At 42.3% G+C, this 25,777-nt stretch overlaps 1 protein-coding gene across 7 annotated transcripts in view; it reads right to left on the bottom strand.

Moving 5' to 3' along the window:
- Positions 1-25,777, bottom strand: part of ERP44 (endoplasmic reticulum protein 44) — a 367,040-nt gene that overhangs the window by 12,976 nt on the left and 328,287 nt on the right. For all 7 annotated transcript variants that reach the window (XM_077269495.1, XM_077269490.1, XM_077269493.1 and 4 more), the window contains one exon: positions 8,059-8,161. In XM_077269495.1, the coding sequence (XP_077125610.1) occupies positions 8,059-8,161 (103 nt within the window). The remainder of the gene's footprint in view (positions 1-8,058; positions 8,162-25,777) is intronic.

The raw sequence follows: 25,777 nt of genomic DNA, 5'->3' as shown, positions 1-25,777 counted from the left end.
TGTTTCACTTATTCATTCTCGTCTGGACTATTGTAACTCTCTACTAATCGGCCTCCCTCTTACCAAACTCTCCCCGCTCCAATTTGCCCTAAATGCTGCTGCCAGGATCATATTCCTCACCAACCGTTACACCGATGCCTCTACCTTGTGCCAGTCATTACACTGGCTACCCATCCACTCCGGAATCCAGTACAAAACTACTACCCTCATCCACAAAGCACTCCATGGCTCAGCATCACCCTACATCTCCTCTCTGGTCTCAGTCTACCACCCTACCCGTGCCCTCCGCTCCACTAATGACCTCAGGTTTGCATCCTCAATAATCAGACCCTCCCACTTCCGTCTCCAAGACTTTACACGTGCTGCACCGATTCTTTGGAATGCACTACCTAGGTTAATACGATTAATCCCCACAGTTTTAAGCGTGCCCTAAAAACTCATTTGTTTAGACAGGCCTACCGTCTCAATGCATTAACCTAACTATCCTTGTGTGGCCTTTAAAAAAAAAAGTTCCTCGCATCATGTTCTCATACACTTTATGCAGTTAATAGCACTCTGTGTCTGTACTGCTACATACTTAGGCAGTTAACTGGTTCATGCAGCTTTACATGAACACCCGAGCCTTACATTATGGCTGGTCCAAATAACTAAAGCAATTGTTACCATCCACCTCTCGTGTCTCCCCTTTTCCTCATAGTTTGTAAGCTTGCGAGCAGGGCCCTCATTCCTCCTGGTATCTGTTTTGAACTGTGATTTCTGTTATGCTGTAATGTCTATTGTCTGTACAAGTCCGCTCTATAAGTTGTAAAGCGCTGCGGAATATGTTGGCGCTATATAAATAAAAATTATTATTATTATAATATTCTAGGTTCTTCAAAGTAGCCACCTTTTGCTTTGATGACTGCTTTGCACACTCTTGGCATTCTCTTGATGAGCTTCAAGAGGTAGTCACCGGGAATGGTCTTCCAACAATCTTGAAGGAGTTCCCAGAGATGCTTAGCACTTGTTGGCCCTTTTGCCATCACTCTGTGGTCCAGCTCGCCCCAAACCATCTTGATTTGGTTCAGGTCTGGTGACTGTGGAGGCCAGGTCATCTGGCATAGAACCCCATCACTCTCCTTCTTGGTCAAATAGCCCTTACACAGCCTGGAGGTGTGTTTGGGATCATTGTCCTCTTGAAAAATAAATGATAGTCCAACTAAACGCAAACAGGATGGAATAGCATGTCGCTGCAAGATGCTGTGGTAGCCATGCTGGTTCAGTATGCCTTCAATTTTGAATAAATCCCGAACAGTGTCACAAGCAAAGCACCCCCACACCTCCTCCTCCATGCTTCACGGTGGGAACCAGGCATGTAGAGTCCATCTGTTCACCTTTTCTGCGTTGCACAAAGACACGGTGGTTGGAACCAAAGATCTCAAATTTGGATTCATCAGACCAAAGCACAGATTTCTACTGGTCTGATGTCCATTCCTTGTGTTCTTTAGCCCAAACAAGTCTCTTCTGCTTGTTGCCTGTCCTTAGCAGTGGTTTCCTAGCAGCTATTTTACCATGAAGGCCTGCTGCACAAAGTCTCCTCTTAACAGTTGTTGTAGAGATGTGTCTGCTGCTAGAACTCTGTGTGGCATTGACCTGTCTCTAATCTGAGCTGCTGTTAACCTGATATTTCTGAGGCTGGTGACTCGGATAAAGTTATCCTCAGAAGCAGAGGTGACTCTTGGTCTTCCTTTCCTAGGGCAGTGAGCCAGTTTCTTTGTAGCGCTTGATGGTTTTAGCAACTGCACTTGGGGATACTTTCAAAGTTTTCCCAATTTTTCAGACTGACTGACCCTTAATTTCTTAAAGTAATAATGGCCACTCGTTTTTCTTTACTTAGCTGCTTTTTTCTTGCCATAATACAAATTCTAACAGTCTATTCAGTAGGAGACACAGTGGTTGGAACCAAAGATCTCAAGTTTGGACTCGTCAGACCAAAGCACAGATGTCCACTTGTCTAATGTCCATTCCTTGTTTTCTTTAGCCCAAACAAGTCTCTTCTGCTTGTTGCCTGTCCTTAGCATTAGTTTCTATTTTACCATGAAGGCCTGCTGCACAAAGTCTCCTCTTAAGGGCTCCTTCTCACTTGTGAGCAACTCGGATGAGTCTCGCATGGTTAAAACCCGGCTCTGCACCCGGCACTCAGATCGGAGCGTGCGACCGCAGAGGGATACATGCAGCTGCATACTCCGCTCCTCTGTGCCGGCAGCAACGCCGGGGTTTTGCCGTGCGAGACTCATCAGAGTCTCGCACAAGTGAGAAGGAGCCCTAACAGTTGTTGTAGAGATGTGTCTGCTGCTAGAACTCTGTGTGGCATTGACCTGTCTCTAATCTGAGCTGCTGTTAACCTGCGATTTCTGAGGCTGGTGACTTGGATAAACTTATTCTCAGAAGCAGAGGTGACTCTTGGTCTTCCTTTCCTGGAGCGGCCCTCATGTGAGCCAGTTTCTTTGTAGCGCTTGATGGTTTTTGCAACTGTACTTGGGCACACTTTCAAAGTTTTCCTAATTTTTCGGACTGACTGACCTTCATTTCTTAAAGTAATGATGGCCACTCGTTTTTCTTTACTTAGCTGCTTTTTTCTTGCCATAATACAAATTCTAACAGTCTATTCAGTAGGACTATCAGCTGTGTATCCACCAGACTTCTGCACAACACAACTGATGGTCCCAACCCCATTTATAAGGCAAGAAATCCCACTTCTTAAACCTGACAGGGCACACCTGTGAAGTGAAAACCATTTTCGGTGACTACCTCTTGAAGCTCATCAAGAGAGTGCCAAGAGTGTGCAAAGCAGTCATCAAAGCAAAAGGTGGCTACTTTGAAGAACCTAGAAGATAAGACATATTTTCAGTTGTTTCACACTTTTTTGTTAACTATATAATTCCATGTGTTATTTCATAGTTTTGATGCCTTCAGTGTGAATTTACAATTTTCAGTCATTAAAATACAGAAAAATCTTTAAATGAGAAGGTGTGTCCAAACTTTTGCTCTGTACTGTATAAATATATATATTGAATGTGTGTGTGTAAGTGTGTGTGTGTGTATGTCCGGGACTGGCATCTGCACCGTCGCAGCTACAGCCACAAAATTTTGCACAGTCACACGTCTGGACCCCGAGAGCGTCATTGGCTATGTTGTGAGGCAAAATTTTAACCCTGCGCTTTCCAATTCACCAAACAATTTTGCCCCATCTACATAATGGGGAAAAAGTGAAAGGAAAAGTGTTGGAGGCAAATTGACAGCTGCCAGATGTGAACAAGGGGGACTTAAAGAATGAGAGCGATGGCGCCAAAGAGTGTATACCGTACAGTTGCTAAGGTGGGACCCCGACATGGGATACTCACGACACACGGGGATATGAACACACACACAAAATGCACCACACACTACCACGTGCTTGAACACATATACCACCCTCAGCACACATTTCACCACACATACACCAATCTCGCCACATGAAAGTCGAAACACAAAAGTCACTGCTCAAAACTCGCCACATGCAAAATTCGTCACATGCAAAACTCGCTACATGCAAAACTAGGCTCACGCAAAACTAGCCACACGTGCAAAACTCACCTCATGGAAAACTCGCCACACGCAAAACTTGCACACGCGGAAAAATTGACACATGCACAAAAGTTGCTACACATGCAAAAGTTGCCTCACACAAAACTTGCACATACTCAAAACGCACCACACATAAAACTCGCCACACCCAAAACTTGCTACACACAACTTGCTACACTAACCTGTCATATGCAACTCGACACACAAAAAGTTGCTACACGCATGTCGCCACACAAAACTCATCTCACAAAAGTCTCTACATGCATGTCGCCATAAGCAACTCAACACACACAACGTGACACATGAAACTCACCCTAAAACACACACAAGTCTGGTATTATCCTTCAAAAATAAAAATCTGATTAATAAGCAGACAAACTACAAAAGCAACAAATGTACCATATTGGAAATACGGCAGCTGTCAGTCACATGACCTGTCTATTATGTGCATGTGTGAGCCAATATATACTGCCAGGGGGGAGGGCTTCCTGTTGGCTGGGGATTTATCAGGCTGCCAATTTAGCTTACAAATACTGAGGTAAAAATACTGACCAAATAATGTGTGAACGAGGTCTAATACAGGAGGAGATGACACACAGGTATATACTATAAACAGGAGCAGATGACTCACAGGTATAAACTCTATACAGGAGGAGATGACTTACAGGTATATACTATATACAGGAGGAGATGACATACAGGTATATACTATATACAGGAGGAGATGACATATAGCAGGTATATACTATATACAGGGGAGATGACATACAGGTATATACTATATACAGGAGATGACATACAGGTATATACTATATATAGGAGGAGATGACATACAGGTATTTACTATATACAGAAGAGATGACATACAGGTATATACTATATACAGGAAGAGATGACACATAGGTATATACTATATACAGGAGGAGATGACACATAGGTATATGCAATATACAGGAGGAGATGACATACAGCAGGTATATACTATTTACAGGGGAGATGACATGCAGGTATATACTATATACAGGGGAGATGACATACAGGTATATACTATATACAGGAGATGACAGGTGTATTCTATATATAAGGGAGATGACAAACATGTATATACTGAGGGGAAAATGAGAGGTGTGAGGTGAAAATGAAAAGGTGTGAGTGCAAAATGAGAGGAGTGAGGGAAAATACGTGGAGTGATCGGAAAATGACAGATGTGAGGTCGAAATGACAAGTGTTAGTGGGGAATGAGAGGAGTGAGGGGGGAATGAGAGGAGTGAGGGGGAAAATGAGAGGCGTGAGGGAGAAAATTAGAGATGTGAGGGGAAAATGAAAGATGTGAGGGGAAAATGAAAGATGTGAGGGGGAAAATGCGAGGCGTGATGGGAAAATAAGAGAAGTGAGGTGCTATAACTAACCACAGATACTTACTATGCCCAGGCAACGCCGGGCTCTTCAGCTAAATATATATATATATATATATATATATATATATATATATATATATATATATATATATATATATATATATATATATATACACATATACACACACACACATACAATATATATATACATATATACATACAGTTATATGAAAAAGTTTGGGCACCCCTATTTATCTTAAGCTTAATGTTTTATAAAAATAGTTTTTTTTTGCAACAGCCATTTCAGTTTCATATATCTAATAACTGTTGGACACAGTAATGTTTCTGCCTTGAAATGAGGTTTATTGTACTAACAGAAAATGTGCAATCTGCATTCAAACAAAATTTGACAGGTGCATAAGTATGGGCACCTCACCAGAAAAGTGACATTAATATTTAGTAGATCCTCCTTTTGCAAAAATGAAGAACAGCCTCTAGTTGCTTCCTGTAGCTTTTAATGAATTCCTGGATCCTGGATGAAGGTATTTTTGACCAATCCTCTTTACAAAACAATTCCAGTTCAGTTAAGTTTGATGGTCGCCGAGCATGGACAGCCCTCTTCAAATGATCCACAGATGTTCAATGATATTCAGGTCTGGGGACTGGGATGGCCATTCCAGAACAGTGTAATTGTTCCTCTGCATGAATGCCTGAGTAGATTTGGAGTGGTGTTTTGGATCATTGTCTTGCTGAAAGATCCATCCCCTGCGTAACTTGAACTTTGTCACTGATTCATGAACATTATTGTCAAGAATCTGCTGATACTGAGAGGAATCCAAGCGTCCCTCAACTTTAACAAGATTCCCGGTGCCAGCATTGGCCACACAGCCCCAAAGCATGATGAAATCTCCACCAAATTTTACTGTGGGTAGCAAGTGTTTTTCTTGGAATGCTGTGTTTTTTTGCCGCCATGCATAACGCCTTTTTTGTATGACCAAACAACTCAATCTTGGTTTCATCAGTCCACAGGACCTTCTTCCAAAAAGAAATTGGCTTCTCCAAATGTGCTTTTGCATACCTCAGCCGACTCGGTTTGTCGCGTGCTTGCAGAAACGGCTTCTTTCGCATCACTCTCCCATAGAGCTTCTCCTTGTGCAAAGTGCGTTGTATAGTTGACCGATGCACAGTGACACCATCTGCAGCAAGTTGATGCTGTAGCTCTCTGGAGGTGGTCTGAGAATTGTCCTTGACTGATCTCACCATTCTTCTTCTCTGCCTTTCTGATGTTTTTCTTGGCCTGCCACTTCTGGCCTTAACAAGAACTGTACCTGTGTTCTTCCATTTCCTTACTATGTTCCTCACAGTGGAAATTCATAGGTTAAATCTCTTAGGCAGCTTTTTGTATCCTTCCCCTGAACAACTATGTTGAATAATCTTTGTTTTCAGATCATTTGACAGTTGTTTTGAGGAGCTCATGATGCCACTCTTCAGAGGAGATTCAAACAGGAGAACAACTTGCAAGTGGCCACTTTAAGTAGCTTTTCTCATGATTGCATACACCTGGCTATGAAGTTCAAAGCTCAATGAGGTTACAAAACCAAAAAAAGTGCTTTAGTAAGTCAGTAAAAAGTAGGTAGGAGTATTTAAAACAAGAAAATGATAAGGGTGCCCATACTTATGCACCTGTCAAATTTTGTTTGAATTCAGATTGCACATTTTCTGTTAGTACAATAAACCTCATTTCAAGGCAGAAACATTACTGTGTCCAACAGTTATTAGATATATGAAACTGAAATAGTAATAGTAGTAATTTTTATAAAACATTAAGCTTTAGATTAATAGGGGTGCCCAAACTTTTTAATTTAACTGTATATACATACACACACACATACATACATATACACACTAGATGGTGGCCCGATTCTAACGCATCAGATATTCTAGAATATGTATGTAGTTTATATACTACGTGTCTGTGCTATATACTACGTGGCGCCCGGCCGCGAACAATTGGCGACAGGCACAGTCCAACCGCGAATTGGCGCGGAATTTGAACCATGCTTCACTAATTGGTGCCGGACGAATCCTGTGTATAAATTGCATTATTCTGAAAATTTCATAAATAAACTACATACATATTCTAGAATACCCGATGCGTTAGGCCACCATCTAGTATATATATATATATATATATATATATATATATATATATATATATATATATATATATATATATATATATAATGTTCAAATCAGCCCCCTTTCACCCCATTCAAAATAAAACAGTAATAATTAAAAAAAAAATCAATCATACAAATATTTGGTATCGCCGCGTTCAGATTCGCCAGATTTATCAATATAAAAAAAAGGATTAACCTGATCACTAAACGGAGTAGCGAGAAAAAAAGTAAAAGCGGCAGAATTATGCTTTTTGGTTGCCACGACATTGCATTAAAATGCAATAACAGGCGATCAAAAGATCATATCTGCACCAAAAAGGTATCATTAAAAACGTTAGCTCAGCATACAAAAAATAAGGCCTAACCCAACCCGAGATCACTAAGAATGGAGACGCTACAGGTATCTGAAAATGGCACAATTTTTTCTTTTTTTTTTTACAAAGTTTGGAATTTTTTTTCACCACTTAAAGAAACTAGACTTGTTTGGCGTCTATGAACTTGTAATGGCTGGAATCATAACGGCAGGTCAGTTTTAGCAATTAGTGAACCTAGTAAAAAAGCAAAATAAAAAAAAAAAAAAAAAAAATGAAGTGTGGGATTGCACTTTTTTTTGCAATTTCACTGCACTTGGAATTTTTCTCCCGTTTTCTAGTACACGACATGGTAAAACCAATGGTACAGTTCAAAAGTACAACCCGTCCCGCAAAAAGAAAGCCCTCATATGGCCATATTGACAGAAAAATAAAAAGTTATGGCTCTGGGAAGAAGGGCAGCAAAAAACTAAAACGCAAAAATGAAAATACCTCCGAGGGGTTAAATATATTTTCTTATGTCCAAGCCATTTCATATTTCCCTTAAGATCCACTTAATCTACATATTTAATGATGATAACTTAATGTAAATATTCTATATACCTGTCCTGGAGCAACATCAGTTGGATCAGGTCCATGGTGAAATTCTCTATGTAGTTTTCCAGAATGTAAATCTAAAACGAACTGTTTTAGTTTACCAGGAATCCTAAAAAACAAAACACCAGACTTTAGAGATTACATAAATAGCAACAAGTGGCAGCAACAATAAGCCATTTAACCCTTTCCTGGTGCCGCTCGTTTTGGCCTGACAAATGCCTATTTTTCAGATCTAACGTATCACTATTTGTAGTATTCACCACACAAGAAAACTTGTATCGTGAAGGAGCTCATTTTGAAAGCATAGAGCCTAATGTCACAAAATGTAGTTTGAAAAAAAAAAGTAGCATCTATTTAGGTTAGGGACATGATGTTATTAGGTAAATGTTGCAATTTTTTTCTGTTCCAATGCCTTGTGTTAAAGGGATTATCAAACTGATTTTTTTTTTAAAAGGCATGGATGATTTTTAAAAAAGCAGAGGCAGAACCACCTTCCAACATCCCCTGTGCATCCAGCGCAGGCCGCTGTGGCAGTCTGAAGTGAGTACAGATACAATGTCTGCTTCGTTCATAAGTCAACAGGAACACTTGTCGGAGAAACATTCGATGACGTGCTCCTCTAATCGCCTGACCGCAGAGTAGTCCTGCTGACTTCTAAAAGTAGCAAACATTGCTTCTGGAGCACGTACATACCTCAAGAGCTGCCTACACCGGATTTAGGCTATGTGCACATGTTGCGGATACCATTGCGGATTTTTCCGTGCGGATTCAGCGCAGTTTTTGTGCGGATTTCACCTGCGTTTTTACACCTGCGGATTCCTATTAAGGAATAGGTGTAAAACGCTGCGGAATCTGCACAAAGAATTGACATGCTATGGAAAATAAAGCGCAGCATTTAAGAGCGGAATTTTCCACAGCATGTGCACTGTGGATTTGGTTTTACATACGTTTACATGGTACTGTACAACTGGGAAACTGCAGCGGATCCGCAGCCAAATGCGCAACGTGTGCATATAACCTTATGGGGATACTGGAAAGTGACTATGTCAGCTTCTGGTTTTAAAAAACATCTGGGTTTTAAAGAAAAAAAAAATACTTCAGTATCAGACAACCACTAGGGCTGCTTTCACACATCAGTTTTTTGCCGTCAGGCACAATCCGGCAAATTTTGAAAAAAACGGATCCGTCGCAAATTGTGAAAAACTGATGCGACGGATCAGTTTTTTCGCGTGAGAGAGACCACAATGATAATTGCAAAAATCGACGTTTTCTCCGGCCACCGTAAAAAAAATTCTTTGACTGATCCGGCGAAAAACGGATGAAACGTGAGGCCATCCGTCGCGGACGGCAAAAAACTGATGTGTGAAAGCAGCCTAACTCCCTTACTAAAGAAAAGTCAGCCAAACTTAATTTCTTCAGGACAGTCAATTTATTGAGTATGAGGGGCCTACTGGGGTAGAAGTTTTAATCAGGTTTCACCTTGAAAAATCACATATATTGGCTCAACTAAGCAATATTTTTAGAAATATAAACAACCCACTCATTGCTGGACCACAAAGAAACAAAGCTTTACCTGAAACAAATTTATGGCATTAGCTCATCCTATACCAAATATCAAGTTTTATTAGTGTGAAATATTTGTGCTTTTTATGGTTTAAAACATAGGTGTGCCTGATAGTCCAACAATATAGTAACTATACTCTGGTTAAAGGGTTTGTCATTCCTTAGAGCTACCCTATTTTTTAACCCCTTAACGACTGCCGATATGTCTTTTAAAGGCGGTAGTTAAGGGTACTTAAACCACAGCGCGGTTAACTAACGGCGATGTGGAAAAAGTGTAAAGCGCACCCCAGAGTAGGATTTTCTCCTCCGCGGTCTCGGCAGCCGGGGGTAGACGAGACCCCAAAGAACATAATTCGGGTCGGTTTTTACCAACCCCAGTTTTGCCATCGCCGGTATTAACCGTTCATCGGCGACCACACAAAAAAAAGTCCGATGTGACATTTAATTTCTCTCTCATCTGATGTGTTTGCACATCACCGGAGAGAAAAATAGGGTTTCTGATCCCCCCCCCCGGTGCTCCTGGGCCCTCCTGCCACCCCCCATGGGCGCCGCCATCTTTTCCCGGAAAAAAAATGGCGGGCGCATGCATAGTGCGCCCGCCGAGATCTGCCGGCCGGCACCAGGCAACAATAGGAAGATTTTTCCTATTGGTTCACTTTGGTCACTGTGATAAACCCTACCAGTGATCAAAATAAAAAAAAATAGTATGTAACCCCCCCCCCCCTTTATCACCCCCTTAGTTAGGGAAAAATAATAAAATGAAGAAAATGTATTTATTTCCATTTTCCCTTTAGGGTTAGAGTTGGACTAAAGTTAGGGTTGAGGCTAAAATTAGGGTTAGGGTTGGGGCTAAAATTAGGGTTAGGGTAAGGCTTCTTTTATACTTACTTGGTTTTGCGTCCCGTTGTTGCGGTCCCAATAGATTTCTATGGGGCCGCAAAAACAGGCCGCAATAATTCCACGGAGTGCCGAACGGCCGTGAGGGCCGTATTTAAGGTTGTAAAAAAAAATATCGAGCCTGCTTGATATTTTTCACGGGTTACGGACACGACCCCTATTGTAATTCAATGGGGCTGCAAAAGCAACGGAAGGTTGATTTTGCAGTGCACCGTGACTTCTGGTTTTGCGAACCGCCTTTTTTCCCCAATACTTTTGTCATAGTATTGAAAACCCAAAAAACGGGCCGCTAAAAAAAACCCGGAAAAATGTAAAAGAAGCCTTAGGTTTGGGATTAGGTTTAGGGTTATGGATGGTATTAGGGGTGTGGGGATGGAGTTAGAATTGGGGGTTTCCACTGTTTAGGTACATCAGGGGGTCTCCAAACGTGACATGGCTCCACCATTGACTCCAGCCAATTTTGCTTTGAAAAAGTAAAATGGTGCTCCCTCCCTTCTGAGCTCTGCAGTGTGCACAGTGGTTTACCCCCACATATAAGGCTTCAGCGTACTCAGGACAAACTGGACAACAACTTTTGGCATCCAGTTTCTCATGCTACCCCTGGGAAAATAAAAAAAAATGGGGGCTAAAAAATAATTTTTGAGGAAAAAAAAAAGATTTTTTATTTTCACGGCTATACGTTATAAACTTCTGTGAAGCACTTGGAGGGTCAAAGTGCGCACCACACACCTAGATAAGTTCTTTAAGGGGTCTAGTTTCCAAAATGGTGTCACTTGTGAGGGGTTTCCACTGTTTAGGCACATCAGGGGCTCTCCAAACGCAACATGGCGTCCAATCTCAATTCCAGCCAATTCTGCGTTGAAAAAGTCAAACGGCATTCCTCTTCCAAGCTCTACCGTGTGCCCAAACAGTGGTTTACCCACACATATGGGGTATCTGTGTATTCAAGAGAAATTGCACAACAAATTTTGTGGTTCATTTGCTCTTTTTACACTTGTGAACATAAAAAAATGGTTCTGAATTAAAAATGTTTGTAAAAAAAAAGTTAAATGTTAATTTTTCCCTTCCACATTGCTTCACTTCCTGTGAAGCACGTAAAGGGTTAATAAAATTCTTGAATGTGGTTTTGAGCACCTTGAGGGGTGTAGTTTTTAGAATGGTGTCACTTTTGGGTATTTTCTGCCATATAGACCCCTAAACGTGACTTCAAATGTGATGTGTTCCATAAAAATATGGTTTTGTAAATTTTGTTGTAAAAATGAGGAATTGCTGGTCAACTTTTAACACTTAGAACTCCCTAACAAAAAAAATTTGTTTCCAAAAATGTGCTGATGTAAAGTAGACATGTGGGAAATGTTCTTTATTAATAGTGATGAGCGAATATACCCGTTACTCGAGATTTGTCGATCATGCTCAGGGATCCTCCGAGTATTTTTTAGTACTCGGAGATTTAGTTTTTCTTGCCGCAGCTGAATGATTTACATCTGTTAGCCAGCATAAGTACATGTGGGGATTCTCTAGCAACCAAGCAACCCCCACATGTACTTATGCTGGCTAAACAGGGGTAAATCATTCAGCTGCGGCAAGAAAAACTAAATCTCCGAGTACTAAAAAATACTCGGAGGACCCCCGAGCATGCTCGAGAAATCTCGAGTAACGAGTATATTCGCTCATCACTATTTATTAACTATTTTGTGTGACAATTTTAAAAATTTTCGCCATATTTCCATTTTTAAAAAAAATAAATGCAAGTAATATCGAAGAAATTTTACCATTGACACGAAGTATAAATTTGTCACGAAAAAACAAACTCAGAATCAGCGGGATCCGTTAAAGCGTTTCAGAGTTATAACCTCATATAGTGACAGTGGTCGGAATTGTAAAAATTTGCGGTGTGATTTTTTTTTTTTTTAATCTAAAGTAAGATGTTTAAAGACAACCCAACAGTATAATGCTAAAACAAATTATACCCATCAAGTTGCAATATTTAAGTTACAGTCCCCGAGATCTCCAGGTCACTCAGGTGAAAGAATCTGTAACAGTACAGTAATTAGCACTGAACATTTGAGCTCCCAGATACAAGCTTTGTAAATTACCCCAGAACTTAACATCTGTAAATTTTATAGATACCATGACAAATGTTGCAAAGAGGACATTATAGACACAGAAAAGAATTTTAGAATAAAGTTTTTTTTGTATTAAATAAAATATTTCTGCATTCAAAGTGGCATAAAGAATAAACCTTTTAACCCTTTCCTACTGCAGCCATTTTTGACCTTTGACAAAGAACCCATTTTCAAATCTAAAACATGTCACTTTATGCAGACCCCCTTTGACAAAAACGTATTAAACAATGCAGTTTGGAGCGTTGCACCACCAGTTTGGGCTATTGATAAAACTTCTGCAGATTCTGTTTAAGTGAGGAACGCCTAAGTAGCAAACCCAACATTAAGATTTCATTTTTACAGTACACTTTGTCACTATGGTAACAGCACAACCAAACTTTTTTTTTGTTCAACATGTTTTGATTTTTTTTTTGCTAGAAGATTTAGGCTATGGGCCCACGTTGCAGATATGCTGCGGAAATGTCCGCAGCATTACCGCAACTCCCTGTCGCGTTTTTAGCTTGCAGAATGCTTGCGTTTTCCAAGCGATTTGAAGCATCGATTGGAAAAGTGATTGACAGGTTTGGTCACACTTGTGAAACATAGTGCTTGACAAGTGTGACCAACTTTTTACTATTGGATGCTGGCTATGCAGCATCAATATAGTAAAAGACAATGTTAAAAATAATTTAAAAAAAAAAATAAAAAAATATGGCTATTCTCACCTTCAGACGGCCCCCGATCTCCGTAGCGGCGCTCCTGGTACGTTCCATTCCCAGGGATGCTTTGCGCGGAGGACCTTTGTGATGTCACGGTCACGTGACCGCGCCGTCATCTCAGGTAATTTGCGCAATGCATCCCTGGGAACGGAAGCCGCGGCGTGCACCTCTGAGAGGACTCTGGGGGCCATCAGAAGGTAAGTATATCCCTATTTTTTATTTTAATTCTTTTTTTACATGAATATGGAGCCGAGGGCATGGAGGAGAGTCTCCTCTCCACCAAACCCTGGGTACCATCCGCACATGAAACACTCACTTTACACATGGTGGGCATAGCCACATGCGTTAAGTGAGCATTTCAATGCAATCCTAGGTCGGCGGAATCGCCGTGATTACGCAAAGTTAATGAAAATGCTGTGGATTTTACCGCTATGCGATTATGCAGCGCGAAAATCCGCAGCATGGGCACAGCAACTGCAGAATCCCATAAAATTGCATTTTTTAAGCGTTTCTGCTGTGGCAAAAAACACGGCACAACGCATAAAAAACGCAACGTGGGCGCACAGCCTTTGGCATCTCAGTGATTTACTAGAGTAACACAAAAAACAACACAGAAACAGCAAATAAACTGTGTAGCATTTTCTACGTTGTGAAGCAGCAAGAGAAAAATCACAAATGTAAGTTTCTTTTCCACTTAAGACGCCGCTACGGCATTGAACCGCATTGTGAATAAAAAGCGTTGCTCATCTTTTCTGAAGAATTGATTCACTCCAGCAGCAGCACAGCACACCCAAGTGTTTATCCAACTGGATTCCATCTCTCCTGGAGAATTTATCCACCAGCCAAGAGAAAGCAGTAGCCATTTTTCTTCATACTTACATAGGAGATGTGCTTGTCCCAACACCACCAGGTGAGCATTACCAGCACTCTCCTACTCTCCCTCTATAGGGTATCACCCTATTGTGCGCTCTGGTTCCCATTTCTAGATTTACATACTAATATTTGCATTGACATATGATGGATCTCAGTGGGGACTTGCTATTTTTGTGGATTGAGTTGAAGCTTTTATTGGAAACATTTTACATAACATTTGGGATCACATTTATCCTGCTGACCACTTACTTTGGGGTTTCCATCTAAATCACAGAGTGAAGTAATTCAGATGAAACCCCAAGTGATCCATTTATGATAATGAGGCAGCAGAGTTACTCTGGGCTCCGTCTGGCAATTTCCTTCTTTTCAGAAGTGCACAAAACTATGGCAGTCTGCGCTTTAATGCACACCTAAAAACAGACGCCGTCAGATCACAGGCCAGACTGTGTCCACAGTGCCTCCATCTGCCTCATTATAGGGAATCTCCAGCCGGGGGTTCTGTCTAAATCACGTGTTTCAGAGATGTACTTGGAAACCCCGGTGTAAGAACTCGGCGTAGAGCGCAGGATAAATGTGAGCTGAGCCTTACTGCAATCTTTGGGAGGCAGAATAAAAAAAAAATAAAAAAATCAACAGCAGGTGAAGTGATTTCATTTATTTTTACACCATTCCTCGGTTCGATTATAACTTTACCAGATTTATAGCTTTTTTTTATGTTTGGCTGCTGTTGAACACTAAATAAAATGCTTTTATTGCAAAAAATAGTTTTTCCATTACCATATTTTGAGCGATTTAATTTTTCCACATTTCAGTTGACAGGATTTTGAGGGCTTGTTTTTTGCGTGATGAGTTGATGTTTTCTATATTGGTACAGTTTTCCGTACACAACTCTGAGAAAAAAGTGGCAGCTGTAACCGTGTCCTGGTCCTTCCAGGCACTGGCTCTGCATTAGGACCAGCTGGCAGTCAGGGCAGGGGGGTGGTAACAGCTGCTACTCTAATCTCAGAGTGGTGGCTGAATCAGAGCTGGCGTCGCCGACTGAAAACTGAACGTTGCTGGGGGTAATAAAGTTAATTTTCTCACTGAAGCGTTTAGATAAGTGTAGGCGCCGGGCAGTCATCAAAAATAGCATTTTTTGATGGCAACAGGTTCCTTTTATGGAATTTGATGAAAATTTTTTTTAGAACCAAATGTATATTTATTTTTACAGATGCAACCACACAGTAATCTATATCTATCTATCTATCTATCTATATACAGTCATGGCCAAAAGTATTCACACCCCTGCAATTCTGTCAGATAATACTCAGTTTCTTCCTGAAAATGATTGCAAACACAAATTCTTTGGTATTATCTTCGTTTAATTTGTCTTAAATGAAAAACACAAAAAGAATGGTCTTAAAGCCAAATTGGATATAATTCCACACCAAACATTCAAAAGGGGGTGGACAAAAGTATTGGCACTGTTCGAAAAATCATGTGATGCTTCTCTAATTTGTGTAATTAACAGCACCTGTAACTTACCTGTGGCACCTAACAGGTGTTGGCAATAACTAAATCACACTTGCAGACAGTTGACATGGATTAAAGTTGACTCAACCTCTGTCCTGTGTCCTTGTGTGTACCACATTGAGTATGGAGAAAAGAAAGAAGACCAAAGAACTGTCTGAGGACTTGAGAAACCAAATTGTGAGGAAGCATCAGCAATCTCAAGGCTACAAGTCCATCTCCAAAGACCTGAATGTTCCTGTGTCTACCGTGCGCAGTGTCATCAAGAAGTTTAAAGCCCATGGCACCGTGGCTAACCTCCCTAGATGTGGACGGAAAAGAAAAATTGTCAAGAGATTTCAACACAAGATTGTGCGGATGTTGGATAAAGAACCGCGACTAATATCCAAACAAGTTCAAGCTGCCCTGCAGTCCGAGGGTACAACAGTGTCAACCCGTACTATCCGTCGGCGTCTGAATGAAAAGGGACTGTATGGTAGGAGACCCAGGAAGACCCCACTTCTTACCCCGAGACATAAAAAAGCCAGGCTGGAGTTTGCCAAAACCTACCTGAAAAAGCCTGAAACGTTTTGGAAGAATGTTTTCTGGTCAGATGAGAAAAAAGTAGAGCTTTTGGGGCAAAGGCATCAACATAGGGTTTACAGGAGAAAAAAAGAGGCATTCAAAGAAAAGAACACAGTCCCTACAATCAAACATGGCGGAGGTTCCCTGATATTTTGGGGTTGCTTTGCTGCCTCAGGCCCTGGACTGCTTGACTGTGTGCATGGCATTATGAAGTCTGAAGACTACCAACAAATTTTGCAGCATAATGTAGGGCCCAGTGTGAGAAAGCTGGGTCTCCCTCAGAGGTCATGGGTCTTCCAGCAGGACAATGACCCAAAACACACTTCAAAAAGCACTAGAAAATGGTTTGAGAGAAAGCACTGGAGACTTCTAAGGTGGCCAGCAATGAGTCCAGACCTGAATCCCATAGAACACCTGTGGAGAGATCAAAAAATGGCAGTTTGGAGAAGGCACCCTTCAAATATCAGGGACCGGGAGCAATTTGGCAAAGAAGAATGGTCTAAAATTCCAGCAGAGCATTGTAAGAAACTCATTGATGGTTAGCGGAAGCGGTTGGTTTCAGTTATTTTGGCTAAAGATTGTGCAACCAAGTATTAGGCTGAGGGTGCCAATACTTTTGTCTGGACCATTTTTGGAGTTTTGTGTGAAATGATCAATGTTTTGCTTTTTGCTTCATTCTCCTGTGTTTTTTCATTTAAGACAAATTAAATGAAGATAATACCAAAGAATTTGTGTTTGCAATCATTTTCAGGAAGAAACTGAACATTATCTGACAGAATTGCAGGGGTGTGAATACTTTTGGCCATGACTGTGTATATATATATATATATATATATAAGGCATCGTGATTGCTCGCTAATCCCGCCCCCTGCACAGTAGCTCCGCCCCCCACCCCATTACCACACACAATCCCGCCCCCACATTACCACACACAATCCGCACCACATCACCACACAATCCCGCCCCCCACAAATTCCGCCCGCCCACCACATTACCACACATAATCCCGCCCCCCACCACATTACCACACAATCCCGCCCACCACATTACCACACATAATCCCGCCCTCCCACATTACCACACATAATCCCGCCCCCCCACCACATTACCACACATAATCCCGCCCCCCACCACATTACCACACATAATCCATCCCCCACCACATTACCACACATAATCCAGCCCCCCACATTACCACACATAATCCAGCCCCCCACATTACAACAGATAATCCCGCCCCCCACCAAATTACCACATAATCCCGCCCCCCACCACATTAACAAACATAATCCCGCCCCTCCAACACATCACCACACATAATCCCGCCCCCCACCACATTAACACACATAATCCCACACCCCACCACACATAATCCCACCCCCCACCACATTACTACAGATAATCCCGTACCCCCACCACATTACTACACATAATCCCACCTCCCACATCACCACACATAATCCCGCCCCCCACCACATCACCACACAATCCCACCCCCCACCACATCACCACACATAATCCCGCCCCCACCCCAATACCACACATAATCCCACCACATCACCACAAATAATCCCGCCCCCCAACACATCACCACACATAATCCCGCCCCAATACATCACCACACTATTGTTATTAACTTTATTTTAAGTTAATTTACCACCTGCGTAAGTGCTATTGAATGTTGTCATTATTTACTTTAGTTTAATCACCAGCAGCATAAATTAGATAGCAATGAGCGAGCCGAGCGTTAGCTGGCTGGAAACATCTAGTTAGTTTAATATGAGATTAATATCAGTATGCACACGTGGTCAAAATTGTTGGTACCCCTCGTTTAATGACAAAAAAACCCACAATTGTCACAAAAATAACTGGAATCTGACAAAGTCAGACACTGGTTTTCAATCAAGCTTCCACAGAATTTAAAAAAGAAAAAAAAAAACATACAACAACAACAACAACAACCAAAACCTTATGAAACAGGCCTGGACAGAAATGATGGTATCCCTGAAAATAATGTGACAAAAGGGACATGTTAAATGAAGGCGTGTCCACTAACTAGCATCACAGGTGTCTACAATCTTTTAATCAGTGATTGGGCCTGTATATAGGGCTACAGATACTCACTGTGCCGTTTGGTGACATAGGGTGTATGACACTCAACATGGACCAGAGGAAGCGAAGGAAAGAGCCGTCTCAGGAGAATAGAATCCCCCGTAATCCGAACCTCGCACCTCCGTCTCCAAGACTTCTCTCGTGCTGCGCCAGCTCTCTGGAATGCTCTTCCCCAGACGATCAGACTGATACCAAGCCCCGACCTATTCAAGCGCGCTTTAAAAACCCATCTCTTCAAACAAGCCTACCACATCAACTACTCAGTAAACTAACTTTGCCCTGTTCCCTCCTTCCAAATATTATTCTAAATCTGCACCCTACTATTCATCTGTCTCCACACCCTCCATGCACATGATAACTGCACTTGATACTTGACTATTGCACTTAAACACACGGGCTGATGACCGGATCATGCAGCTTTATATGAAAATGCCTATTTATTATAATTGCCAGACCTGAAATAACAAGCACTTTTCACCTATTGTGTCCCCATTTCCTTGTAGATTGTAAGCTTGCGAGCAGGGACCTCACTCCTAATGTCACTGTTTAAATTGCCTTAACTGGTATTGAATTTGTCTGTACATGTCCCCGCTTAATTGTAAAGTGCTGCGGAATATGTTGGCACTATATAAATAAAAATTATTAATATTATTATTATTATTAATAGAAAGAAAATTATAGACAAATGGGTCGCCCGCCAAGGCCGTGGGGTACTCCGTACTGGGTCCTGAGTTCACAGGGGGATGTCACGGTGGCTGCGATCTGGTCCGTGGCCCTGGGCGCCCATGTAAAAGGGAAAGGTCTTTAAATGGAATAAAGTTTATGTTCGTGAAGCCACCTGTGGTATTCGGTCAGTGGGGACTGACGCGGCTTTAAGGGGTCCTCTGGCAACTAGATGGTATAACTTCCCACAGGTGAAGTATATCTCCAAGGATCCCGGTGTGTAGATGGAAGATGGTGAATGGCGCAGTAAGGAACAAGGACACAGGTTTGCAGTCTCTATCTTGTTTACTGAAGACTTCAGGCAGCCACAGTCCAGGGCACCAGATCACAGGGCAGGCAGGGTCCGGCCGGCTTGGAGGCAAGTTAGGAGTCCCCTTATCCAGGTGGAAATCAAAGCCTTCCTCTAGCGCCGTGGTGTTGTAGTCCCTTACTGCCTATGGCTTCACATAAGGACCTTACAAATGTTCTCTCTCTGTCCCCCATATAGGATAGGACACAGCCCGTATGACTGGTGACTAGAGGCGGTTTATAGGGACTCTAGCCCGCCCCAGCCTCTAAGGATGTCACCATGCCTCCTGGGTACTAAGGCGGACAGGGAACGTGGAATTCAGCAGTCCTGCCGGTCTCTGATGTAAGTCGTGGAGAGCCTTACGATCCTCGGTGTTTCGGCTACCAGTCTCTTGGCCTTAGAAGGAGGCAGCCTGCTCGGGGCTGGTCTCCCCCTGGTATCCTCTCCTGTGCTTTGCACTCCTGCGCGTTCACTGCAATGTATTCGGCTTTCTGAATGTCTCTTTCCAGGAACTGCTGCACTGCGGCTACACAGCTCCGTAAACCCTCTTCTGCCTCAGACTGATCCAGTCTGTTTCCTGGTGGCCTGGAGTGTGAATGTGTTGCATGTTTGTGGTACCTGGTTACAGTTATGCCTTCTTGCGTAACATCACTCTCCCCGTGAGGAAAGCAATGCTACTGTGACGACCAGGACCCTGGGGCGCCACACAAACATGTTAAAGGTAAAAGTTATAAGACCATCTCCAAGCAGCTTGATGTTCCAGTGACTACAGTTGCATATATTATTCAGAAATGTAAGATCCATGGGACTGTATCAAACCTCCCTGGAAGTGGGCGCAGGAGGAAAATTGATGACAAATCCAAGAGACGGATAATACGAACGGTAACAAAAGAGCCCAGAAAAACTTCTAAACAGATTAAAGGTGAACTTCAAGCTCAAGGAGTATCAGTGTTAGATAACAAATTCTGCTACAGATAGATCTGGATAAGATGGAAACTTGGGCCGAGAGGTGGCAGATGTGGTTTAATAATGATAAATGTAAGGTTATACACATGGGAAGAAGGAATCAATATCACCATTACACACAACGGGAAACCACTGGGTAAATCTGACATGGAGATGGACTTGGGGGTCCTAGTTAATGATAAACTTACCTGTAGCAGCCAGTGCCAGGCAGCAGCTGCCAAGGCAAACAGGATAATGGGGTGCATCAAAAGAGGTCTGGATACACATGATGAGAGCATTATACTGCCTCTGTACAGACCATGGAGTTCTGTGTACAGTTTTGGGCATAGATGCTCAGGAAGGATATAATGGAACTATAGCGAGTATAAAGGAGGGCAACAAAATTAATAAAGGGGACGGGGAAACTACAATACCCAAAGATATTCGCAAAACCGGTTGTTACTTACCGGTAATAGGATTTTACAGAGTCCACGACAGCACCATACGAGAGAGGGGATCTGCCCACCATCAGGACAGGAACCTACAGGTTAAAAATGGGCGGTCCCCCTAGCCTCCTCAGTTTGTGTTTCAGAGTATAAGGGGAACCGCCGTCCAATTAGTACATGATAATCTTCATTTTAACAACACTAAGTACCATCACCACTACAGAGTGAAATTTATAATGCACACCATCCACTAGAGTGCAGGAATCCAGTGATTAATTACGGGGGGAAATGTGCGGGTGCTGTCGTGGACTCTGTAAAATCCTATTACTGGTAAGTAACAACCGGTTTTCCTATAGCCACGACAGCACTCTACGAGAGACTTCCAGAGACTATTCACCTGTGAGGGACCACCGCATTAAGTACCGATCGTCCAACGTCTAGGCTGGAGTTGGATGATAGATCAAGATGGTAGTGCCTATAAAAAGGTGGAAGGTGATGACCAGGTTGCCGCCTTACAAATTATGTCAATGGAGACATCCTCTTTCTCCGCCCAGGATGATGCCATAGCTTGAGCGGAGTGGGCCTTGATCCCTTCTGGTGGAGTTTCCCCCTTGGCTGAATAGGCAAGACATATCGCATCTCGAATCCATCTGGCGATAGAGTTCTTTTTAACACTCAACCCCTTCCTTTGAGTCTGGAAGGAAACAAACAAAGCCCTACTCTGCCTCCAGCCTCGTGTTAAATACTCTAACACTGATCTTCTAACGTCTAGAGTATGGAACTTATGTTCTGCTGTGACCGGATTATCGTAAAAGGATGGCAAGTAGATTTCCTGGCTTCTGTGAAATTTAGAAGCGACCTTTGGTAAATATGCTGGGTCTGGTTTTAAAACAATTTTATCCTGAAAAACCATTAGAAAAGGAGGGTCTACTGATACTGCCTGGATATCACTGACCCGTCTAGCGGAAGATAAGGCTAATAATAGGGCTGTTTTTAGGGTCAGCACCTTGATTGAGGCAGAACCTAAAGGTTCAAAGGGAGGCTCTGTTAATGCATCCAATACATGGTTCAAATCCCATGGCGGTAATCTAGCAATATGTACCGGGTCACTACGTTCACTAGCCCTAATGGATCTAGAGATCCATCTATTTCCCGCCACGTTACGGTTATACAAAGCTCCCAAAGCTGACACCTGAACTCTAGGGTATTTACTGACAGCCCCAATTCTTGGCCTTTCTGTAAGAATTCCAAAATTGCCGGAATCAGAACATGATCTGTTAGGGGATATTGATGGAACATTAGAATTTTTTTATTTTTTTTTTACAGTAAATTTTTAGAAGTGACCTTCTTCCGTCTACCTAACAAGGTATTAACTAACGCCTCCGAAAATCCCCTATGCCTCAGTAACTCCCTCTCAAATTCCACACCGTCAAGTGGAGACCCTCCACCTGAGGATGACAGAATGGGCCCTGAGAAAGAAGCCTCGGGCTCGATGGCAACACCCAAGGGTCGGTTACTGACATTGCTCCAAGTAGAGAAAACCATGGCCTCTTGGGCCAGAAGGGGCAATTAGTATTACCCTCGCCCTCTCCTCCCTGATCTTCGTGAGAACCAGAGGAATCAAGCACATTGGGAGGAATGCATATGCTAGAGGAAAATCCCACCGAACCTGCAGGGAGTCTACTATGTATGGCCTGTCTGCTACCCAAAGTCATGCAAACTTCCCGACCTGCCTGTTGCTCCATGTGGCAAAAAGATCTATAACCAGGAGACCCCATAAATGGACTATCTGTTTGAAAATTTGCAAATTTTGTAAAATTTGTACTGGACATCAGTGACTGTGATCTTGTCGCTCCCTGATGGTTGAGGTAGGATACCCCTGTCATGTTGCTGGTTTGTACCTGCATGTGTGAACCCCGCAGAGACGATAGAAACTGAAGGATGACATATTTGACTGCCGTGAGTTCTTTTAAGTTTGAAGAACTTTGGGTTTCCAAGACTGACCACCGAACCTGGGCTAGAAAGTCTCCCATGTGGGCTCCCCACCCTACCGGGCTGGCATCGGTATTGACTGTTGTTGAAGGGGGTTCAGTGGGGAATAAAACCAGACAAGTGGCAAAGGTCCAGCCACCAAATTAGATCGTTGAGAGTGACGGTTGACAATCTGAGTCTTCCACTTAGGTGACCCTGAAGCGTTCTGTCTGCTTTGAGAATCTCGGATTGTAACATGCAGGTGTGGGACGGAGTCCACCGAACGGCTGGTATGCACGATGTCAATGAACCTAGTAAGACAACAAGGATTCGGATTCCTGGACCACGGTGTAAATTACTTGTACGATGGACTCCTCGCCAGAGACGGACTACACCTCAACAAACCTGGGAAACACACATTCGCCAGAAGACTCGCTACACTCATCAGGAGGGCGTTAAACTAGAAGTAGAGGGGACGGGAAGAAAAACATTAGACTCGAACAAAGAAGACCCAGGAAAACATACTCAGAAGGGAGGTAAGAACATTTCTAAAACAATCCACAGCGAGGAGATTGGAACAAAACAAAATCCTCTAAACTGCATGCTCGCAAACGCCAGAAGCCTGACAAACAAGATGGAAGAACTAGAAGCAGAAATATCTACAGGTAACTTTGACATAGTGGGAATAACCGAGACATGGTTAGATGAAAGCTATGACTGGGCAGTTAACTTACAGGGTTACAGTCTGTTTAGAAAGGATCGTAAAAATCGGAGAGGAGGAGGGGTTTGTCTCTATGTAAACTCTTGTCTAAAGTCCACTTTAAGGGAGGATATTAGCCAAGGGAATGAGGATGTCGAGTCCATATGGGTCGAAATTCATGGAGGGAAAAATGGTAACAAAATTCTCATTGGGGTCTGTTACAAACCCCCAAATCTAACAGAAATCATGGAAAGTCTACTTCTAAAGCAGATAGATGAAGCTGCAACCCATAATGAGGTCCTGGTTATGGGGGACTTTAACTACCCGGATATTAACTGGGAAACAGAAACCTGTGAAACCCATAAAAGCAACAGGTTTCTGCTAATAACCAAGAAAAATTACTTTTCACAATTGGTGCAGAATCCAACCAGAGGAGCAGCACTTTTAGACCTAATACTATCTAATAGACCTGACAGAATAACAAATCTGCAGGTGGTCGGGCATCTAGGAAATAGCGACCACAATATTGTACAGTTTCACCTGTCTTTCACTAGGGGGACTTGTCAGGGAGTCACAAAAACACTGAACTTTAGGAAGGCAAAGTTTGACCAGCTTAGAGATGCCCTTAATCTGGTAGACTGGGACAATATCCTCAGAAATAAGAATACAGATAAAAAATGGAAAATGTTTAAGAACATCCTAAATAGGCACTGTAAGCGGTTTATACCTTGTGGGAATAAAAGGACTAGAAATAGGAAAAACCCAATGTGGCTAAACAAAGAAGTAAGACAGGCAATTAACAGTAAAAAGAAAGCATTTGCACTACTAAAGCAGGATGGCACCATTGAAGCTCTAAAAAACTATAGGGAGAAAAATACTTTATCTAAAAAACTAATTAAAGCTGCCAAAAAGGAAACAGAGAAGCACATTGCTAAGCAGAGTAAAACTAATCCCAAACTGTTCTTCAACTATATCAATAGTAAAAGAATAAAAACTGAAAATGTAGGCCCCTTAAAAAAAAATGAGGAAAGAATGGTTGTAGATGATGAGGAAAAGGCTAACATATTAAACACCTTCTTCTCCACGGTATTCACGGTGGAAAATGAAATGCTAGGTGAAATCCCAAGAAACAATGAAAACCCTGTATTAAGGGTCACCAATCTAACCCAAGAAGAGGTGCGAAACCGGCTAAATAAGATTAAAATAGATAAATCTCCGGGTCCGGATGGCATACACCCACGAGTACTAAGAGAACTAAGTAATGTAATAGATAAACCATTATTTCTTATTTTTAGGGACTCTATAGCGACGGGGTCTGTTCCGCAGGACTGGCGCATAGCAAATGTGGTGCCAATATTCAAAAAGGGCTCTAAAAGTGAACCTGGAAATTATAGGCCAGTAAGTCTAACCTCTACTGTTGGTAAAATATTTGAAGGGTTTCTGAAGGATGTTATTCTGGATTATCTCAATGAGAATAACTGTTTAACTCCATATCAGCATGGGTTTATGAGAAATCGCTCCTGTCAAACCAATCTAATCAGTTTTTATGAAGAGGTAAGCTATAGGCTGGACCACGGTGAGTCATTGGACGTGGTATATCTCGATTTTTCCAAAGCATTTGATACCGTGCCACACAAGAGGTTGGTACACAAAATGAGAATGCTTGGTCTGGGGGAAAATGTGTGTAAATGGGTTAGTAACTGGCTTAGTGATAGAAAGCAGAGGGTGGTTATAAATGGTATAGTCTCTAACTGGGTCGCTGTGACCAGTGGGGTACCGCAGGGGTCGGTGTTGGGACCTGTTCTCTTCAACATATTCATTAATGATCTGGTAGAAGGTTTACACAGTAAAATATTGATATTTGCAGATGATACAAAACTATGTAAAGCAGTTAATACAAGAGAAGATAGTATTCTGCTACAGATGGATCTGGATAAGTTGGAAACTTGGGCTGAAAGGTGGCAGATGAGGTTTAACAATGATAAATGTAAGGTTATACACATGGGAAGAAGGAATCAATGTCACCATTACACACTGAATGGGAAACCACTGGGTAAATCTGACATGGAGAAGGACTTGGGGATCCTAGTTAATGATAAACTTACCTGGAGCAGCCAGTGCCAGGCAGCAGCTGCCAAGGCAAACAGGATCATGGGGTGCATTAAAAGAGGTCTGGATACACATGATGAGAGCATTATACTGCCTCTGTACAAATCCCTAGTTAGACCGCACATGGAGTACTGTGTCCAGTTTTGGGCACCGGTGCTCAAGAAGGATATAATGGAACTAGAGAGAGTACAAAGGAGGGC

This window comes from Ranitomeya variabilis, chromosome 6 (assembly GCF_051348905.1).
Source record: "Ranitomeya variabilis isolate aRanVar5 chromosome 6, aRanVar5.hap1, whole genome shotgun sequence".
Taxonomy (NCBI): domain Eukaryota; kingdom Metazoa; phylum Chordata; class Amphibia; order Anura; family Dendrobatidae; genus Ranitomeya; species Ranitomeya variabilis.
The sequence above is the reverse complement of the archived record's forward strand: the minus strand, read 5'-3'. Positions and strand labels throughout refer to the sequence as shown.